This window comes from Notothenia rossii (genome assembly GCF_949606895.1).
Source record: "Notothenia rossii genome assembly, chromosome: 9".
NCBI lineage: Eukaryota > Metazoa > Chordata > Actinopteri > Perciformes > Nototheniidae > Notothenia > Notothenia rossii.
This window is the reverse complement of record NC_136907.1, coordinates 19,692,718-19,709,683: the sequence shown is the minus strand read 5'-3', so window position 1 is coordinate 19,709,683 and position 16,966 is coordinate 19,692,718. Positions and strand designations below refer to the sequence as shown.

Sequence of the window (16,966 nt, the reverse complement as noted above, 5' to 3'; positions counted from 1 at the left end):
ATTCCCAGTGTTGCTGCACAGCACAACGTGTTCGACCGTCAGGTAAACACCCTCTGCATGTTGTTGAGGAGTCAGGGGAGGAAACTCGATCAGTTGGCGCCGACTGGAGGTATGTGAGGAATGAATGCTCAATGTTTCACATCAGCTGTGGCTGTTTTCTGGGATACTGGTTTGAGACTAGTCAAATTAAAGTGGATTTCGCTAAAGCTTACTGTAATTCACTACAATAGATGTTTCTAAATATTTGAATTCCAGAGTCTGGCTTATTGACAAATATTTCAACTAGTCATATATCTACTTTAAAAAAGCTTATGTTGAAAGAGGAGCCAAGTGAGACAAATTAACAATTTAGGTCTTTCCTTTTGTTCCACCTTTTGGGCAAACTTCCCATATTTTCTTTCTTGCGCTCCGATTAAACATTCGAACAAAGTACATCCCTTAGTGGTGGCCAAGTGGTGTGTCGCTTTAAGCCCAGTTAATTGTGGGACAGTCATATCTCTTGCTTTGGTAAAAGATGGTCTAGCATGCCAAAGCAAAGAAGAATTAAATCATTATTTCTTTTGAATTTAGCTAATTGAAACAGCTCTTGTTATGTCTTCTAATATGATACTACTGGGTCATTTCACCCTTGTGTGGTGTTCGGGTCAAATGGACCTAATTTAAATTTCCACATAAAAAACACAGGACCAGGTGGTGTAAAATGTGAACATAATACAAGGGTTACACTTTCCTCAGCTGGAAAGACTAATTGACCGCAGCCCTGGTGTGGTAGGGTACATTATCATGATTCATTTTAAATGTAATTTAAAATCTATTTAAGCCTTGAAAATTATTTAGGTTTACTCATATGCAGTGATGTCAAGACACAGAGAAATACACAAAATTAATGTGGACAATTCTGAGACAAAACAAGTGCCCTATTTTATTTGCACTAAAATGTTCCAATAAACCTGAAGAGCATAAGACAGTTAAGGGAGGGGTTTGGTTGGTTCCTGTGGTTCAGTCCCGCAGGGATGATATGTAAGCTGGAGAATTATGTATGAATGAAAAGATAAGCATCTGTGCCAGAGAGAACTACTGTTAAACAAAGGACCTACAACTATGACGTCGTCAGCAGATTTCGATCAGTGCAATGCTTCAAAAATCTGCAGTCTTGAAACATACAGTACATTAAGACAGCAGGCACCCTTTTAATCTAAGATTAATAACTTAAGTCATTAATTATTGTGGCGTGAACACTTTGTATCTCCAAAATGACTGATAATATTTTCTCCACCAGCAGAGGAGCATGCTGCCCTTTAAATGTCAACTGCTGACTGTAATACACATTTTCACTTTAATGGGTTTCACCTCACATTATTAGTCATTTAGTAACTTGTATTTCTAATTCATATCATTTTCTAATTTATTATTTTGTCTAATTCCATGAGATGACGTTGATCTGCAGGCTGTGTATTTTCATGCACGCTGAGTCTTGCGGTCATAGTAACCTGCAGAGTGGACACTGTACCGGTGCCAGAGTGACGTCTCAGCAATAAAACAGCTTCCTGTCCGACCAGCTGTGGAACTTTGGGGACAAAAACAAGGTCAGTCAGCCAATAGAGGCCTTCGGATGTATATCTGTTTGTGTTTGCATTGAGGTGCTCAGTTAGCAGAGACACAGGGTAGGTTCTGCACGTGTTATCTGGTTGTTTTTCACTTGTAGATCCATCCATGTTGTATTTTAGCGGAGAGAGACGAGAACTTGTTTGAGAACACAGTGTGTACATACTGTGTAGGTAGGTTGAGTACATAGCTATGTTTTGGCAGGTCTTCTTTTATTCCTTTTACCTGTTTATACTTGTTCTTCCATAATATTCCATGCAAAACCGATCTTGATCTCAATGAGACTTTGAGTTAACAAGATAAAATAGTGGTACCCATTTACTCTTCTATATACGAGATTTTCTTTTTAGATGTACTACTTATATTCAAGCAAAACACATTAAAAGAACGCACCACCATATTTGTATTTAAACCTTTAGATCGAACATTTTATTTGTTTATACATTTAAAATAAAGCAGCAGAAAACCAAAGAAATATAAGCAAGTTATGGATGAAAAATATCTAAAAGTATATGTAAGGAATCCCACCTAAATGAGCATTAGAGGTCAATTCCAATGTTAACCATAAAACAAACTAAATATGATATATATAATAATACAATAATGAAAAAGTAAACGTCATCGAGCCAAATTACAAAATAACTAAAATAATATAGACAGGTTAAGGGTTTGTCTGTTAAACATTGTTGGACACATAATGGACAGTTAAAATAAATTGATTCAGTTGTACCACATTACAAATTGTATCCTATACATTCTTTGCCTACAATATCATTTTTTAACAACTGCAACTAACAAGAGGGAACAACAAAACCTAAAGACATTCATGAATCCATATATCAGTTCCATTTATTTAGCACATCAAGTATGACACCGATCTACTAAACTCTCAGTTACTGTGAAACAACATTTCTGCAGAATTAAAGTACATTAAGAATAAAACATCACATTCATGAAAAATATTGTGCGTCATATGCAAACATTGCTGCACACGTACAGCATTCAAAATCTGAATCTAGCTAACTCCAGTTCATCTGTACAAGTATCAATAAAGATAAATACGCTTATTATTCATAAATACATTCAAGGTCCTGGATCCTGTCTAAGTGTTTTCTAAAGAGTGATCTAACTGTAGAGAATGGGAGTGCACGTTTTTATAAAGACAGAGAGCATAGCCAGGTTAAGCCTATGGGTTAAGCGTGTATTAGCTTTAGCCTGGTAAGCTAACATCACTGTTGAAAGCCTGTACAAAAACACAGCTTTTGCTACTAATTGTGAACGTTTTCTTCTTAAAAACATTGACCTTGTTTGCTTCCCTATAGTGTCTATACATAAATACATATACATACATGTTTGAAGTCTCTTCTGATACATTTTGAAGTTTAAAGTTATGTATTTGGCTTATACTGTATGTCAGATGGTGTAGTTGGCAGTGTTGTGTTGTTGTTGGGACTGAAAACATAACCAAATAAAATGAAATGCATTCCTATGAAGATAGTGGTAAAAAAGTGTAGATACTTACAGAAGTATAAGAATTTTGACACAAAAAATAACCCAATGCTTTTCCAAATGTCAGGGCGTCCCATTAAATCTTCACAACATTCAGAGAAGTTTAAGTCTGCAAGTAATTACTAGTCGATTAATTCACTGAGCTGTTGGAGTCTGAGTCCCCGGGGGCTCCAACTTGGCAACCCACAATATTACCTGTTTTGCTCTGCTGACTTCTGTGCTGCATACACTATTCATAAAACAGCAAACCAGAACAAACTGCTTCTACGGACTTGAATTGTTTCAGTTTATATACAGTACAATCTACATGCTTAAGTAAACCTGTCGCCAGGTGACATTTAGACCGATGCGAAGCCTGACTCATCATCAGGTGGTGAAGTTCTAAGTCACCCCATTAACACACCTTCATCCTTCTGTCCTCATCCTCTTCGCTACGCACCTCCTCCTCTCCGATGACTAAGATTAATCAAGTTGGAAGAAAATTGTAGGATGAGATGAGCTGAAGAATGTTCTAAAACCAACAAAGTTTCTTTGAAAAGGGGCAGGAGGATAACAAGGGCGAACTGCAAGGCATTGTGCTCTATCTTCAGTAATTTCATTGCCTCAGTTCCTTTACTATCTCCCCCTCCTCTGCCTCAAATAAACCAGAAAGGTTGCTCTAAGCCATCTCTTTGTTTCCATCCCCTCCTCCCTCATGCTCGCTCATGTGGGTGAGATCAGACGAGCTGGAGCAGCAGGTCCTGGAAGGTGTCCAGGCCCCGGCAGGAGTTCCTCAGGGCCCCGTCAGAGCCCAGCTGTGCAGCCAGGAGGAACAGCCTCCTATCCTCCGTGATGGAGCTCAGAGACAACGCTTCATGCAGCTCCGACACGCTCACAGCGTTGGGCTTATCCTGAGAAGAGAGGGGGGAAACAGTTCAACTCAGTTAGAAAATAAGTCTTATTTTGTCAAGGAAATAAAACAATTTACAATAAATACGTAAAAATATCTATTGAAACTTACACTGTCGAACTGTAAATTCCAGTTACATCATTTCCAACTTGAGCTTGAGCGGATTAAATGTTTGGGGCTTTGTTGCATGTTACTTCGTTAGTTTGGTGGGAGCAACACAAATAACTAAACATGTGTTAATGAACAAAAGTATTATATTTAGCAACGTTTTGACCCCATTTGGTGAGAAGGAAATGAGTAGAATGTCCATTAGCTGACCGCATACAGCTAACAGCTAACTTCATGCTAAATAGACAGCTCTTTGTCGCGAACCAGTTTGTTCTCATTAAGTCTAAGACCATTCAAGTCTAACATATGTAAATGTAGTTGTGAGGACAATACATAAGGCATATTACACTTGCAACAAACAATGGTTTTGCATTTGCCACAACATATTAAGTCAGTCCAAATAACAGCTTCATACAGAGCCTTTTTTTTGGTGCTAGCGAGGTTAGCAACATACTTATTTGTTTACTGCACTAGAAACAAAAACATATTTTGTAGCCATATTTTTGATTATAGAAATCCTTAATAATTAATCCTGAATCATTTCCATCTGGAAGTCAAGCTTAGTGATTCTACCTTTTTATTTTATTTTATCTAGAAACCATCAGCTAAAATAATAGGCAGATAAGGAAATAATACTAAATTTGTGCCCTATTTTTCCAATGTTAGCTCTCTCAGTCATGTATAAAATGTGTGTACGTGAAGAAAATTAATTTAAGGGCCTCCATCCTACACTCTTCGACAGAAGCCAGGGTCAATGGATGCGCGCCTCGTTTCTTTTCACCTCCACATCTTTTACAGCACACTGGTTCTGCCGGAAACATCCTTTGTACTGAACTGAGCGAGTGCCAAGGCTGGGAACAAAGCAGTGTGTTGGGTGAGAGCCAGTATCACTGTCCTCCTACTGAAGACTGTTTCTTTTTCTTCTACCTGCAGCATATGCACGGCAGGAAAAAGGCAGTAATTATTTGTTATTGAAAGCTTAATCATTCAGAAAATGGTCAAAGTTAGTGAAACCATGACAGCTTTTTGCTTTTGGGAATTAAAAAAAACACAGATTTATTACTATAGGATTAAACACTTCTTGATTGTTAAACTGATTATTATGTTCCCATTACACATGATTTTGGCAAAAACATACAGCCTCCATTTGTAGCTGGTGCAAAAACAACTGAACTGGCCATGTTCTAACAAACTGAGGCTTTGTTTTAGCCACATTTCCTCCCAATATAATGTATAATGGTTTGGTTAAAACTGACTGCTTTCGATGTAAAAATCACAAAAATAAACAGAAAACAGCAAAATGTGTGTGCATATTTGGATTAAGTTCAAGCTAACTGGACCCTGAACCAACAATTTGGCATTTAGCTTAACTGAAATGACTTCGGTTAAGATGAAGGCAATTTATTTGACATTCCTTTTTTGCAAACATTAAAGTATAGCAGCAGTGCTCTGAAATTAGATGACAAAATATTCCTGCTTCTTGAAGGCTCATGTATAATTCCACAAGTGCTGTGCAGGGTGAAGAAATTGAGCCGAGGAGGAAATGTAGAAATGGTTATTTCACGATTGTGATGCATCATCTGCCGGGTAAATGAAGAGGGAACAACGTGTACCTGCTCGCTCCAACACATTCATCTCTATTATGTGCACTTTTTGTTTTTTCCGTACTTATATTTCTGTATCATTTTGACCAGTTTTTCCAAGGGTTTTCTACCAGAGTACCACATTTTTTCATCTATAGAAAGAAAGTACCTATTAAATGTTATGAATGTTACTGTTTCCTTATCCCATTTTCTTTATCAATATTGTGCTCCATTCACAAAAAAATCCATACTATTTTTTAACAAGAAAACAATACATTACTGAATCTTTGCTATACACTTTAGCTGTAAACCTTTAATGCATGCTGTACCACTCAAGATCTTTGGATAAAAATGGGCATGGCAGCATTAGTTTCTGTTAATTACACTGTGAAAATCAATTGGCAACATCTCAAACCTTGATTGTGTTATGTTATTCATCGGGGCCTAGATAACTATAAACATCACGTCTGCGTTCTCAATAACACTGCAATTTAATGCAGTGCAGTCCTTTTTTACTTTTTACCTATTTTTTACCTGATTATTGTTTGATTTCTGCAGAGAAAGAAATGAATGGAAAACACAACAACAATAAGGTTAGCTTTATTGTAAGCTGTCATATAAATGACTGTACCTGTTTGTTTCCCAGGACAACCACGGGCAGGTGGGGCTCCACCCTCAGCAGGCGGTGCAGCTCAGCTTTAGCCAGCGGGAGGCGGGTCCTGTCGGAGGAGTCCACCACGTACACCAGAACGTGAGTCTTCCTCAGATACTCCGACCAGTACCGCCGCAGGTCCTCCCCGCCACCGACTAGCAGAGAAAACATGAATTTAGCGTTACATATAGACTTTGAGATCTGAATTCCAACACTTTAACATTTTCTTTAGAAACTGAAATGAACTTTTTTTGATAATCCACAACACGGCTAGTTTCCACAACACGGCTAGTTTCACTGTGATCACATTCCTTTCCTGTATGCAACATAAAGAGGCAAAGATCAACAGCAGCATTACTTTAGTCATGTTTTAAACATGGACTGTTACTATATGAGAGGGTTTTGGAGGTCCTTGTAGCTTGATTAAAACAAATAATTATCCGTCCTGCTCTGTTGACTAATGGTGGACTGGGTCACTTGAATGACTGATTGCTGATTGATTTATTATGATTGGGTAAAATGGCATCATAGAAGGTCCAATCTCATCCAGGAAAAAAGCATGTCACTGCATTCTGCAGCCCTTCACACCCAGCACACAGTCACTGGACTCAGAAGAGTCTGTTACCAGCTTCAATGGTGGGGAAAGTTTAATATTAAGTGAAGGCATTAACTCTCACATTCCTGCTGTGCAGCAGAACTGACCTGAGGCTATAATGACCAGAGGCGCTCTGCGGCCAAACGAATCGCTGCTCACACAGAGCGACTTCAAGTCGTCACCACCTCCGAGTTCAGCACAGCAAGAATTCATTAGTGCTGGACTTAATGGAGAATGTTGCTAGGAAACTGGTAATGATGTACCTGTAGGCCATGTGATGCGGCAGCAGTAAATGCATTCGGTACAGAGGGTGTAGCTGACACCTAGCGGTATGAGCAGTTTGTGTTTTAGTCAGAGAAAGCTCAGCAGGACGTTGCCCTGCCTACAGGCCGCCCTATTAAACACACACACACACACACACACACACACACACACACACACACACACACACACACACACACACACACACACACACACACACACACACACACACACACACACACACACACACACACACACACACACACACACACACACACACACACACACACACACACACACACACACACACACAAACAGCAACAGGGTGTGAATGATGTCGATGTGTGTTTGTATTTAACTCAGTTATAGGCCTGAGGGCAAAACTACCTCAGCAATGTCTTCAATGGAGCTTGTGGCTGAATTTACATTAAAGGTCCCATGTCATACTTTTCCGGTTATTACCCGTCCACTTGTGTGTTATGAAGGTTTTTATGCTTGTAAACGGTCTGCAGAGTCAAAAACCCTCAAAGTACACCCTGTAGCGAGTAAAACTCTAGCACAGAAAATACTTGTGTATGCTGCCCCAGAACGCCTCGTTGGAGATTTCTCTTTTTCTTCCTGGGTACAGTGACGTGCCCATACCCAAATGGACCCATTGGTCCAAATGGACCAATCCGCAGACTTCCTCACACACACACACTCAATCTTTCCTCAGCTGCAGCTCCGCCGATTTCTCCTCCCTGAGACGGCAGGAAGCAGTGAGGCTGTGAGTCAGTGTGTGAGCACACAAACAAACTCCCAGCCAGGCTGCGGGTGTGTTTGGGCTGGTTTCGGGCTGGGTGTCGTTGTTTCTCACTGTCTCGCAGACGGCCACTGGGCTCATAGGGAGGGGGGGGCAGGAGCTCCAACAAGCTGTTTAGGACAGAGAGTGAATACACATACTATACAGAGATGCTGGATGAGAAACCAATGTGAGTTTGGAAAATTGAACAATATAAATCTATTCTAGTCGAGCTCAACAATGGAATTATGATCAGTAGAAATGGCCATGACATGGGACCTTTAACTGGGCTGTTTTTACACAGTTTGAAGACAAAGTTCAACTAAGTTTGACTTTGACCCCCAACTATGCTGACTCCCAAGAAATGTATCCAATGACATCCCTGTGTTGTGTCAAAGTTGGTTTCAACATTGATTTGCGGTTCCCCTAGCCTTATTTGTAAACCTGACCCTCCACATGTTATCCAAACAAAAACTTTATTGGGGAAATACAAACTGTCTTTTCTTGTACCTGTTGACTGGAAATGTTTTGCATCTTTTGATCTAACTAGAGAGTTGGAGTAAAAATAACATTTAAATCCTTTAATTTATAGATTTTGTGTAGTATATAAAAGAACAGTGTTGAGGTCCTCTTTAGAGTTAAAACTGACCATTTCCTTATTTAATAAAAACTGGCAACCCGACTAGTGTATACTTTAGTATGAAGAAGTGTCTGATTCAAGGCAAGTTTGTGAGCTTGAGTTGAAGAAGTTCCTCAAATGAAGCAAGAAGCAGACTAGTACATCATGTACTAACACTGTGCTAAAGAGGGAAGGTACACATTTGGGCATGAATGCACAGTTTGCATAAATGTAAAAGTAACTTCTTCCTGATACTGTTTTTCAGTTCCCTTTAGCACAAACCACCTGACGCTTAAAAGCCTCAAACGACTCCTAACTAATCTGATCTGCATCTTTTCATTTAGACTTTTATCTGGATTCAGTCAGAGATAGGTGGGTCCCTGTGCACTGTGCAGCTCCTGATGCGTGTGAGTGAGCTGTCAACATGCCTCTGCATCAATGTCACCTAGACAAAGATTCCTAACATTTACTGCGCCTGAAGTGAGTGGGCGTTGACATGTATTCCTCTTACTTTCAGAGATGAAAGAAAGATTGTCGTCGCCCACGATCTCTGTGTTCAGATCATGAATAAATCAGCCGCTGAGCGTGACACATTCCTCCAAACTCATCCACGGAAACTCATTGTGAGACCGCTGCAGCCCAGAGTCCCGCACTCAGACAACCTCAATGAGGAACCAAGTGATTTATGTTTAGTGCAGCGCTGTGGCTTCAGTGGGATGCTAATTAGCAGGATTTATGAGTGAGTATGTAAATACAATCTAACTGGACTCGCCTGCCTTTCTCTGAGACCCACACTTATTGTATTTGAGTAAAATGTCTGTAACAACAAGGTCACATATTTCATGATACTTCAACCCTGAACAGTCGCTGAACAAATAAGGACAATGATTAAGTGTCAGAGATAGTATCTGTGTTGTGAATGACTCATGCAGTCAGCTTTCTGGGAGGAGATGGAAATCAGCTGATGAATGAACTTCATTATCCTTCATGTTCATTCCAGTTTTTCGATAAAATAAAAAACTGTTTAACTTACTTACCAAAATGTGAAGCTGCTTTAATCCTGGTTTTGTTTATAACAATCTTTTGAATGACAATGTGAAAGGAGTTGACGTTTTTATAGGGTTAAGATCATAGACTGTATATATAAATGGACGTAGAAATGGACGTTAAGATCATGAAAGAATAAAAAGGTGCAGGAATTATTTACGTTTTTTTGTAGGCCCCCCTGCGAGCTAGCTTTGCAAGGGTTCCTTTGAACAAATCTTTTGGGATTTGTTTTTGGATTATAGCAGAAAATAAACTTAAGTAGCATATTGAAAGCATATTGTATTATTTTTTTAATCGTAAATAAAATATGCAGAAGTCAAAAGCTAACTTTAGTAAAAAAACAAACATAAACGTTGCATGATTCATGTAACCACTGCTAAGCTAAACGCAGGTTATTGTGACGTTTAGTTGTCAAATATAGCCACCTAGCAACCACCGTTTTTATGATACTGTGTACATGGAAGCTTTGGACATTCACTACAGACCTCACGCATCTCATTAACAACCCATGAAAAAACGATCAAAACCAGGACAAGCGAACAGAAAGTGCCAAAATGCACTTTTTTATTCTCTTTCATTATTAAAAGTAATAGCTACAGGAATTAGCTAAAATTAGCTAATGTGTTAGCAACATTTGGCAAACATCTAAACACCCTTTTATGTTTTTATGATAACATAACTGTCAGTACAAGTTAATGCTAACATTAGCATGCTAACTCCTCCACATTCTCATCAGCAGCTTGGTTATATAAGGTTTTTGATGCACTTCCTCAGGCTCTTATCCCCCACATACACGTCTCTTTGGTGTTGTTTGATGAAGAGCAAGTTTAATGAAACAAATGGCCAACTGTACTACATAGACCTTTGCAATTCTCGACTTCATGCTGTTTGATAAAAGATAAATGCCTTTTGGCTTCCTCAGAAGTGTTTGCTTTTGAGGGATAAAAGCAGTCTTACTCTCCAGGAAGTCGAGCTGGCAGGCGGGGGCGTTGAGGCTCATGAAGTTGAAGCCGCGGGTGGGCCGGCAGTGACCCCTCTTACCCGCTGCCTCCCCGGGGGTCAAACCCTGCAGCATGCTGCTCTTCCCGGCCCCGTCCAGACCCAGGACCAGGACCTGACGCTTCCCACGCTCCTCCTCCTCCTGCAGGTACAGCACACACCATCAGACACATTTAGACTGTTAATAAATACATCAATTATTCAGCACTGCATGACGAACGAGGAGAGGGAAGAAAGGCTAGTGGGCCTTGTGTTGCCCCAAACTGTGGGACATTGGATCTTTGAGCAACCAACTCCATTGGAATTGTTTTAAAGTAAATGAAAGACTCTATCTTTTTAATTTGGGATAATTTTAGTGGTATCACTGTTCATGTTTAATTGTTTTATGGTTATGTGATCTAACTCTTTCTGTTCTGTTCTGTTCCGTTTTTTATAACTTGTTTATATCTTGTTTACTCATTGTTATTTGTATGTATATTATATTGCTCTGTAAAGTACTTTGAGCTGTATCTTGCATGGAAGGTGCTATATAAATACAATTGTATTATTATTATAGATATATAGAAAGATAGATAGATACTTTATTCATCCCAAATTGGTGCACTGCAGCAATGTGTTCAGGCATTTAACATTTGTAATTTAAAAGGTGGAGAAAAGTATAAGCATGATAACATTTAAATAAAAACAATAATCAGCAGCAATAATCAGTATATATATATATATATATATATATATATATATATATATATATATATATATATATACGCCACAAATAATACATAATATGAAATGTTCTTGATAAATTAGAATGGTCTATAAATCTACAGCAACAAAAATATAGACATATATTACAGTGGCAGAAACACATATACATCTATAAACTACAAATGATTTGTTGTTATAATGACTAGTGCAAGTGCTATGCTGACACCTACAGTGAGGAATGTCTGAAATCAACAGGCGGCTTTGTGGAATGCAACACATCCTGTTTTATGTAACCTTTGCTTCTGGGAAATTGTTATAGAGCTTCTGTATTTCCTGACATTTTATAGATTGTAAAATATAATGTCCGATAATGAAACATTAATTATTCTGAAGTTGGCCAAGGATATACAATTATTAGAGCTATCTTTTTCTGACCATATCAAAAATGAAGTACGTCGTTTTTATGAATGATGGGCTCAAACAGTAAAAAAAAAAAAAACGTAAGGGTGTGGAATTTTACATATAAATGAACTACTTTACATGAAATCCCTTGCCAAACCAGTTCACACAATGCTGCTTCGAAGCCTATCACCACCAGGGAAATATGTGATCGTATAAAAGCTTTTCACACCATCTGTTATCTTTTAACTTCATGATTTGCACTTCTGCAGACTGGATCATCATTATGTATGAAACTAAATGCATCAGACGTGTGGGAATTTGACCCTTGGTGTGCAAAAGACACTTCTAAATGTTCAGTCATTTGAATTGGCGTCTGCAAACCTCAAGAGGTATAAGTGAAAGACATCTCAAAGCAGCAGCATGATAACCCTTATATTGGAGTGTCCTTAGGTTGGATTTGAGAGGACTTACAGAGCAGAGTGTAATTGTCTTCGAGCTGACTGTATCTGCAGAAGCGGTTGATCTCAGTAAAGGTTGGCTGTTTTTTCAAAACCTCCCCGCTCTCTTTGCACCTGAGACTCCACAACCCCTCTGAAATCCTGCACACGTCATTCATCTGCTCTTCAGAAGTCACACAAGGTTAGACGTTATTTATTATGTACGCTGCGGCTCTGTGGAGTTTAATTAGCAATTCATATCAGCTTTTTTCACGCCGGGATGCTGTTTTTAGTTTTCTCATTAAAACATCAGACTTAACTTTGTTGATGGATGAGGAGGGTAGATCCAAAGCATAACCTCAGAATAAGCTCTAATTCAATTCGACATAAATCTACTTATAAGCTACCCTGTAATTAAGTCAGAAGGAGGTTAGATGAAGGAATAAAGATAGTTTTGGTAATGAATTGTGTTGCTGGGTTAAAATAGCCTCAGATCAACATGGTGGATCTGTAGCTTGCGTGCAGCTTCAACCCTTTTGCTGTCAGCATGGACTTTGTGCAAACTTATCTAATTTTGCATATATGCTTTCTGATTTCTCTTTCAAATTTCCTTTATCTCCTGCTCCCTTCATCAGTTCAAATACTTCACAGACTTTTTATTTTATATTTCAACCTTAGTTCTGCCAGTTTCTCCACATTTCTGATGAAAAGAGAATTATACTGTATTGATTTCTCTTAGTTTTTTTGTGCCACAGGGAGGAAAAAGAACGGCTGCAGATCTGCACTGCTTAGTTTCTGACAGGGATTTAACGTCTTGCCCAAGGACACTACAGCAGAGCAGACTCTCAGCAACACATGGGCTTTATCACCCAGCAGCGATAAAGTCAGCTGGCCTGTAGCGCTCAATAGACTTCATAGAAATGCATTTCAAAGAGGATAGACGTGATGGAAGCTTTTATCCTTTAATACACATATCATCAGTCCTTCATGTTCAACTTTCGAGGAGTTATTCTGTGTTCTTTTTTTCTTGATTTGTGAATTAATACATTACCCTGCATGCCTTTAAACCTCTGCAAGGTAACAAGCATGAAATAAATACATCTATTTGCTTAGATGAGCATAAAGACATGAGGCAGGGGCAAATAACTAGACAAGTATTACGGTACGGTATTGAACATAACCGTTATACTTAAAGATGTTATGTTGATATCATGTTAATAATACAGAAATGATATTATCTTGTAAATATGGTAATGCATAATTTTCTTTCTTTCCATTTACAATTTGTCGCTAATTCTCCAAAAATTTACATTTCACAGCTGTGGGACGACCAAAGGATTTCGTATAGTATTCTGAAAGAAGCTTTTCTCTCCTCTCCTGAATGTTAATTTTTAATTTCATAGACTGTTTTAGTATTTCATGATCTTAGTGTGTGGGAGGTGGTTCTTTGTGTCCTCACTGCCGTAGACCCTGGTGATGACAATGGCTATGTAAAGAGGTAATCCATACATACAATACATTAAAGAAAAAGAAAAAAGAAGAGCTAAAATTATGCAAGGTTATACATTTAAGCTGTGCTCTAGTGGCCCCTTCTCGACAATGATGCCAAATCATCCACAATGGAGCATGAGTCTGCAGAAATAACCAGTCTGAATGGACTGAGACATTAAAGGCCTGTGGCTGGTGGTACAGTTATTCGGCAGCTCAATCTGTTTCCACTCTCTCAGAGATTGTTTGTCGCTGTGTAAATGAGCATGTGTCGCCCTCCCACCTGCTGAGACTCCCCAAGGTCACAAACACGCCGTTAGTCAACTCCCCTGCTTTCTGAGGCCGAAGACGTGATTACAATGCATCATGGTACAATTTGGCTCCCAAAGGAATGAAAACATTTACGCCCCCTCTTTGCAGCGAGCTGCTGGCAGACACTGACAACATTATCCTCTGAAGACAGAGTGAGCTGAGCTTATTACAGGCTGCTGCCGCTGCCACTGATTGAATCATGGGAAACAAGATTAGACGCATGCAAATAGATTTTATTAAGATTTCCAGGCTGCTGTTGAATTGCTCCATTGAAGAGTCATTTATTAAGACCCTCAGTCCCACCGGCTGTTTCGTTTCTGTCGGCAGGAAACACACTACAGTTACATTGGCATCAACTACATGATGTGGAACTGACGTACACATCTGGGCATTTCAAACACAGTGCATGATAATATGGCCTCAGCTTATCTACACAATGTGATCTGTTGGATTTGGGGAGGAAATAAATATCCCGCATTTTAGGGATGTAATAAAATATAGATACAGAATCGTATCACTCTATTCGTTTTTATGAAACTGCATTGATTCTAATTTAATTCATAGCTTACAGGCAAAGATAAGTGTAGCACTATGATGATGGATGTTGAATGGAAAAGCAGATCCCACTGTTGTGATTACATAACAAAGTCACTTTTTTGTACTCTGATTACATGCATATGGATGTGTTTTGTTTTATATCTAAAATGTGTTTTTGAATATGCACTTTATTTGTGAATATTGATTAATGTATCACAATGTATTGAATTATAACCGCTGTATACTTATATGAATCATATTGCCAGATTCTTGCCAGTGGCAGCCCTAGCCTTGGGCTACATCTTCATCATCTTCATATTCCCCTCATCATCTTCATCTTCATCGTCATCACTATGGCACTACCTCATCTTTTAATGAACTTCATTTTCATCTTTACACTCACCTATGTTATCGCCATCTTCCTCGGCTTTTACTGCTTCTCATTTACATCCACCTCTTCATCATCATCATCATCATCATCATCATCATCATCATCTTTACACCTTCCTCTTTTAAATTAGTTTCACCACCAAGATGAATTCTGTTCAAAATCACCTCATCATCATTACCACTACACTAATGTATTAATGAACATAATCTTCTCGACTAACCTCACAATTGTAATATGTTTGACTTAATAATGACTCTCATAATCAAATCCACCATCATCATCTTCATCACACCTTTCACAAGTCAGTAATACATGAGCAGCATCATCTTTCTCTTCTTCATCATCATCATCATTCTCACCTTTCCCCTTTAATAGTTTTTTTTATTTTTTTTATTTTTTTAAATATTGTCCCCCTCAACATCTTCCTCATCACCACTACTGCCATGTATTCACTAAACATCTCCCCCCTCATCATCCTCACCACCATCTCTATTATCTCCATAATAATTCAGCAGTGTTTTCTTAAGTCAGTGTAAAACTACCTTCCCCTCAAAGTAAAATGAACACTTAAACTGCATAACAAATGAAAAAAATAGTATTATTCCTCTTTGTCATATGTTTGACTTGTGTTACAGTTATACATGAGCAGCGTCATCATTCTCTTTTTTTGTTCTACCTATTGTCCCCCTTATAATCATCTTCATCATCACCACCACTGCCATGTTCACTAAGCATAATTTCCCCCTCATCTTCTTCACCATCACCATCTCAATTATATCCATACGAATTCTGCAATGTTATCTTGAGTCAGTATGTGAGAACATATTTTTCACTAACCTCATTAAATGTTTTTAACTAGTAGCCTACATCATCACCCTCAAGTCTATCATCATCATCATCATCATCATCAAGTCCATCTTCATCACACCATTCACAAGTCAGTTATTATATGAGCAGCATCACCTCTTTTTCGTCTCAAAATCATCTTCATCCTCACCACTCTTTTTCCTATAGTGCAAATACATCGATACCAGTCTTGCCAGCATTAGTTTACTTTAATTGGAAATGCATCATCATTCTCATCTAATTTATAACCAGAATTCTGCAGCTTTGTCTTTAATCAGATGTTATATCAGTCTAAAATAGTTAAATAGTTGAATGAACACCCAAACAGCATACACAATGAATATTATCACACCTCTTTGATGGTGCAGTACTCCGCCTGTGGTGACCATATTCGCCTCTTGTAGAAGAAGTTCAGGGCGATGAACAGAGCAGATCCCAGAGCAGCCACGGCGGCGGTCAGGGCGATAGAGATGTGCCGGAGGAGAACCATATGTGGAGCGGACCGACCGGAGATCGGACCCGGGGAAAGGCTTCCTTCACACGGACAGTGCTGAGCCTGACTGTCGCTCTCTGCTCATTCCTATTCTTCCTCTTCCTCTTCTCTCTCTGTCGCTGCTCTCTCTACATGTGACCAAAGCTCGCTCTACTTGTTTTGGTTCGAGACGCGCAAGAAAATGGAAAGGAATGCTGCGTTCAAGTGCAGCTTGTAAACTACGCCTACTTTTGACCCTGCGGCTTTTGCAATTTGAATGACACAGTAATTAATTGCCAGTGTTGGATGAAGTAGCTAATCCAATTCTTTACTTAAGTAAAAGTACAAACACTAGGGTCTTTAAAAAGTTAATTAGAAGTTAAAGTCCGGAATTAAAAATGTTACAGTACAGAAGCACAGAAGTACAGAAGTACAGAAGCATTATCAGCTAAATGTACTTCAAGTAGGCTATCAAAAGTAAAAGTTGTCAGAATGCATATTGGCTGTTTTTACAATATTAGCATCCTGTTTTTATAACTAACAAATACATTTAGGAGCATTTACGTGTTGTAGTTTGTCAATGTGCAGCCAATTACTATTACAGTAGCCAACTACATCGTATCTATGCGTTTTTATATGTACAAAGTAACTAGAAACTGTGAGTGTTACATTAATGGAGTTTAGTAAAAAGTACTAAATGTCCCTTCAAAATGCAGTGGAGTAGAAGT

The 16,966-nt window shown here is 38.7% G+C and overlaps 2 protein-coding genes and 2 long non-coding RNA genes across 4 annotated transcripts in view; 3 read left to right on the top strand and 1 right to left on the bottom strand.

Annotated features, from left to right (window-relative positions):
* Window positions 1–36: 36 nt before the first annotated feature.
* On the top strand, window positions 37–3,968 carry LOC307019203. The gene is made up of 3 exons (XR_013802593.1): window positions 37–109; window positions 1,431–1,586; window positions 3,835–3,968. It is a non-coding gene; the product is annotated as an uncharacterized lncRNA (long non-coding RNA).
* Window positions 2,020–16,438, bottom strand: arl10 (ADP-ribosylation factor-like 10). Its single transcript, XM_079649884.1, has 4 exons — window positions 16,119–16,438; window positions 10,607–10,790; window positions 6,326–6,501; window positions 2,020–4,004 (listed from the first exon to the last, which is right to left on the bottom strand). Exons 1-4 carry the CDS (start codon window positions 16,254–16,256, stop codon window positions 3,831–3,833), a joined length of 672 nt encoding a protein of 223 aa, XP_079506010.1. The 5' UTR covers window positions 16,257–16,438; the 3' UTR covers window positions 2,020–3,830.
* LOC307019202 lies at window positions 3,980–10,595 on the top strand. Its single transcript, XR_013802592.1, has 4 exons — window positions 3,980–4,985; window positions 6,341–6,445; window positions 8,947–9,009; window positions 9,120–10,595. It is a non-coding gene; the product is annotated as an uncharacterized lncRNA (long non-coding RNA).
* Window positions 10,659–16,966, top strand: part of wwc1 (WW and C2 domain containing 1) — an 89,486-nt gene continuing 83,178 nt past the window's right edge. The window contains exon 1 of the mRNA XM_079649882.1: window positions 10,659–10,796. The gene's annotated coding sequence lies outside the window, so the exon portion shown is untranslated. The remainder of the gene's footprint in view (window positions 10,797–16,966) is intronic.

What these genes read in the sequence shown, in the direction of transcription:
- arl10 (XM_079649884.1), bottom strand. Translation starts at nt 16,256, where the DNA reads ATGGTTCTCCTCCGGCACATCTCTATCGCCCTGACCGCCGCCGTGGCT. An exon ending in AGTACTGCACCATCAAAGAG is followed by an intron (nt 10,791 to 16,118) that starts GTGTGATAATAT and finishes CTGTACCTGCAG; the next exon opens with GAGGAGGAGGAGCGTGGGAA. An exon ending in TTGTCCTGGGAAACAAACAG is followed by an intron (nt 4,005 to 6,325) that starts GTACAGTCATTT and finishes CTCTCTTCTCAG; the next exon opens with GATAAGCCCAACGCTGTGAG.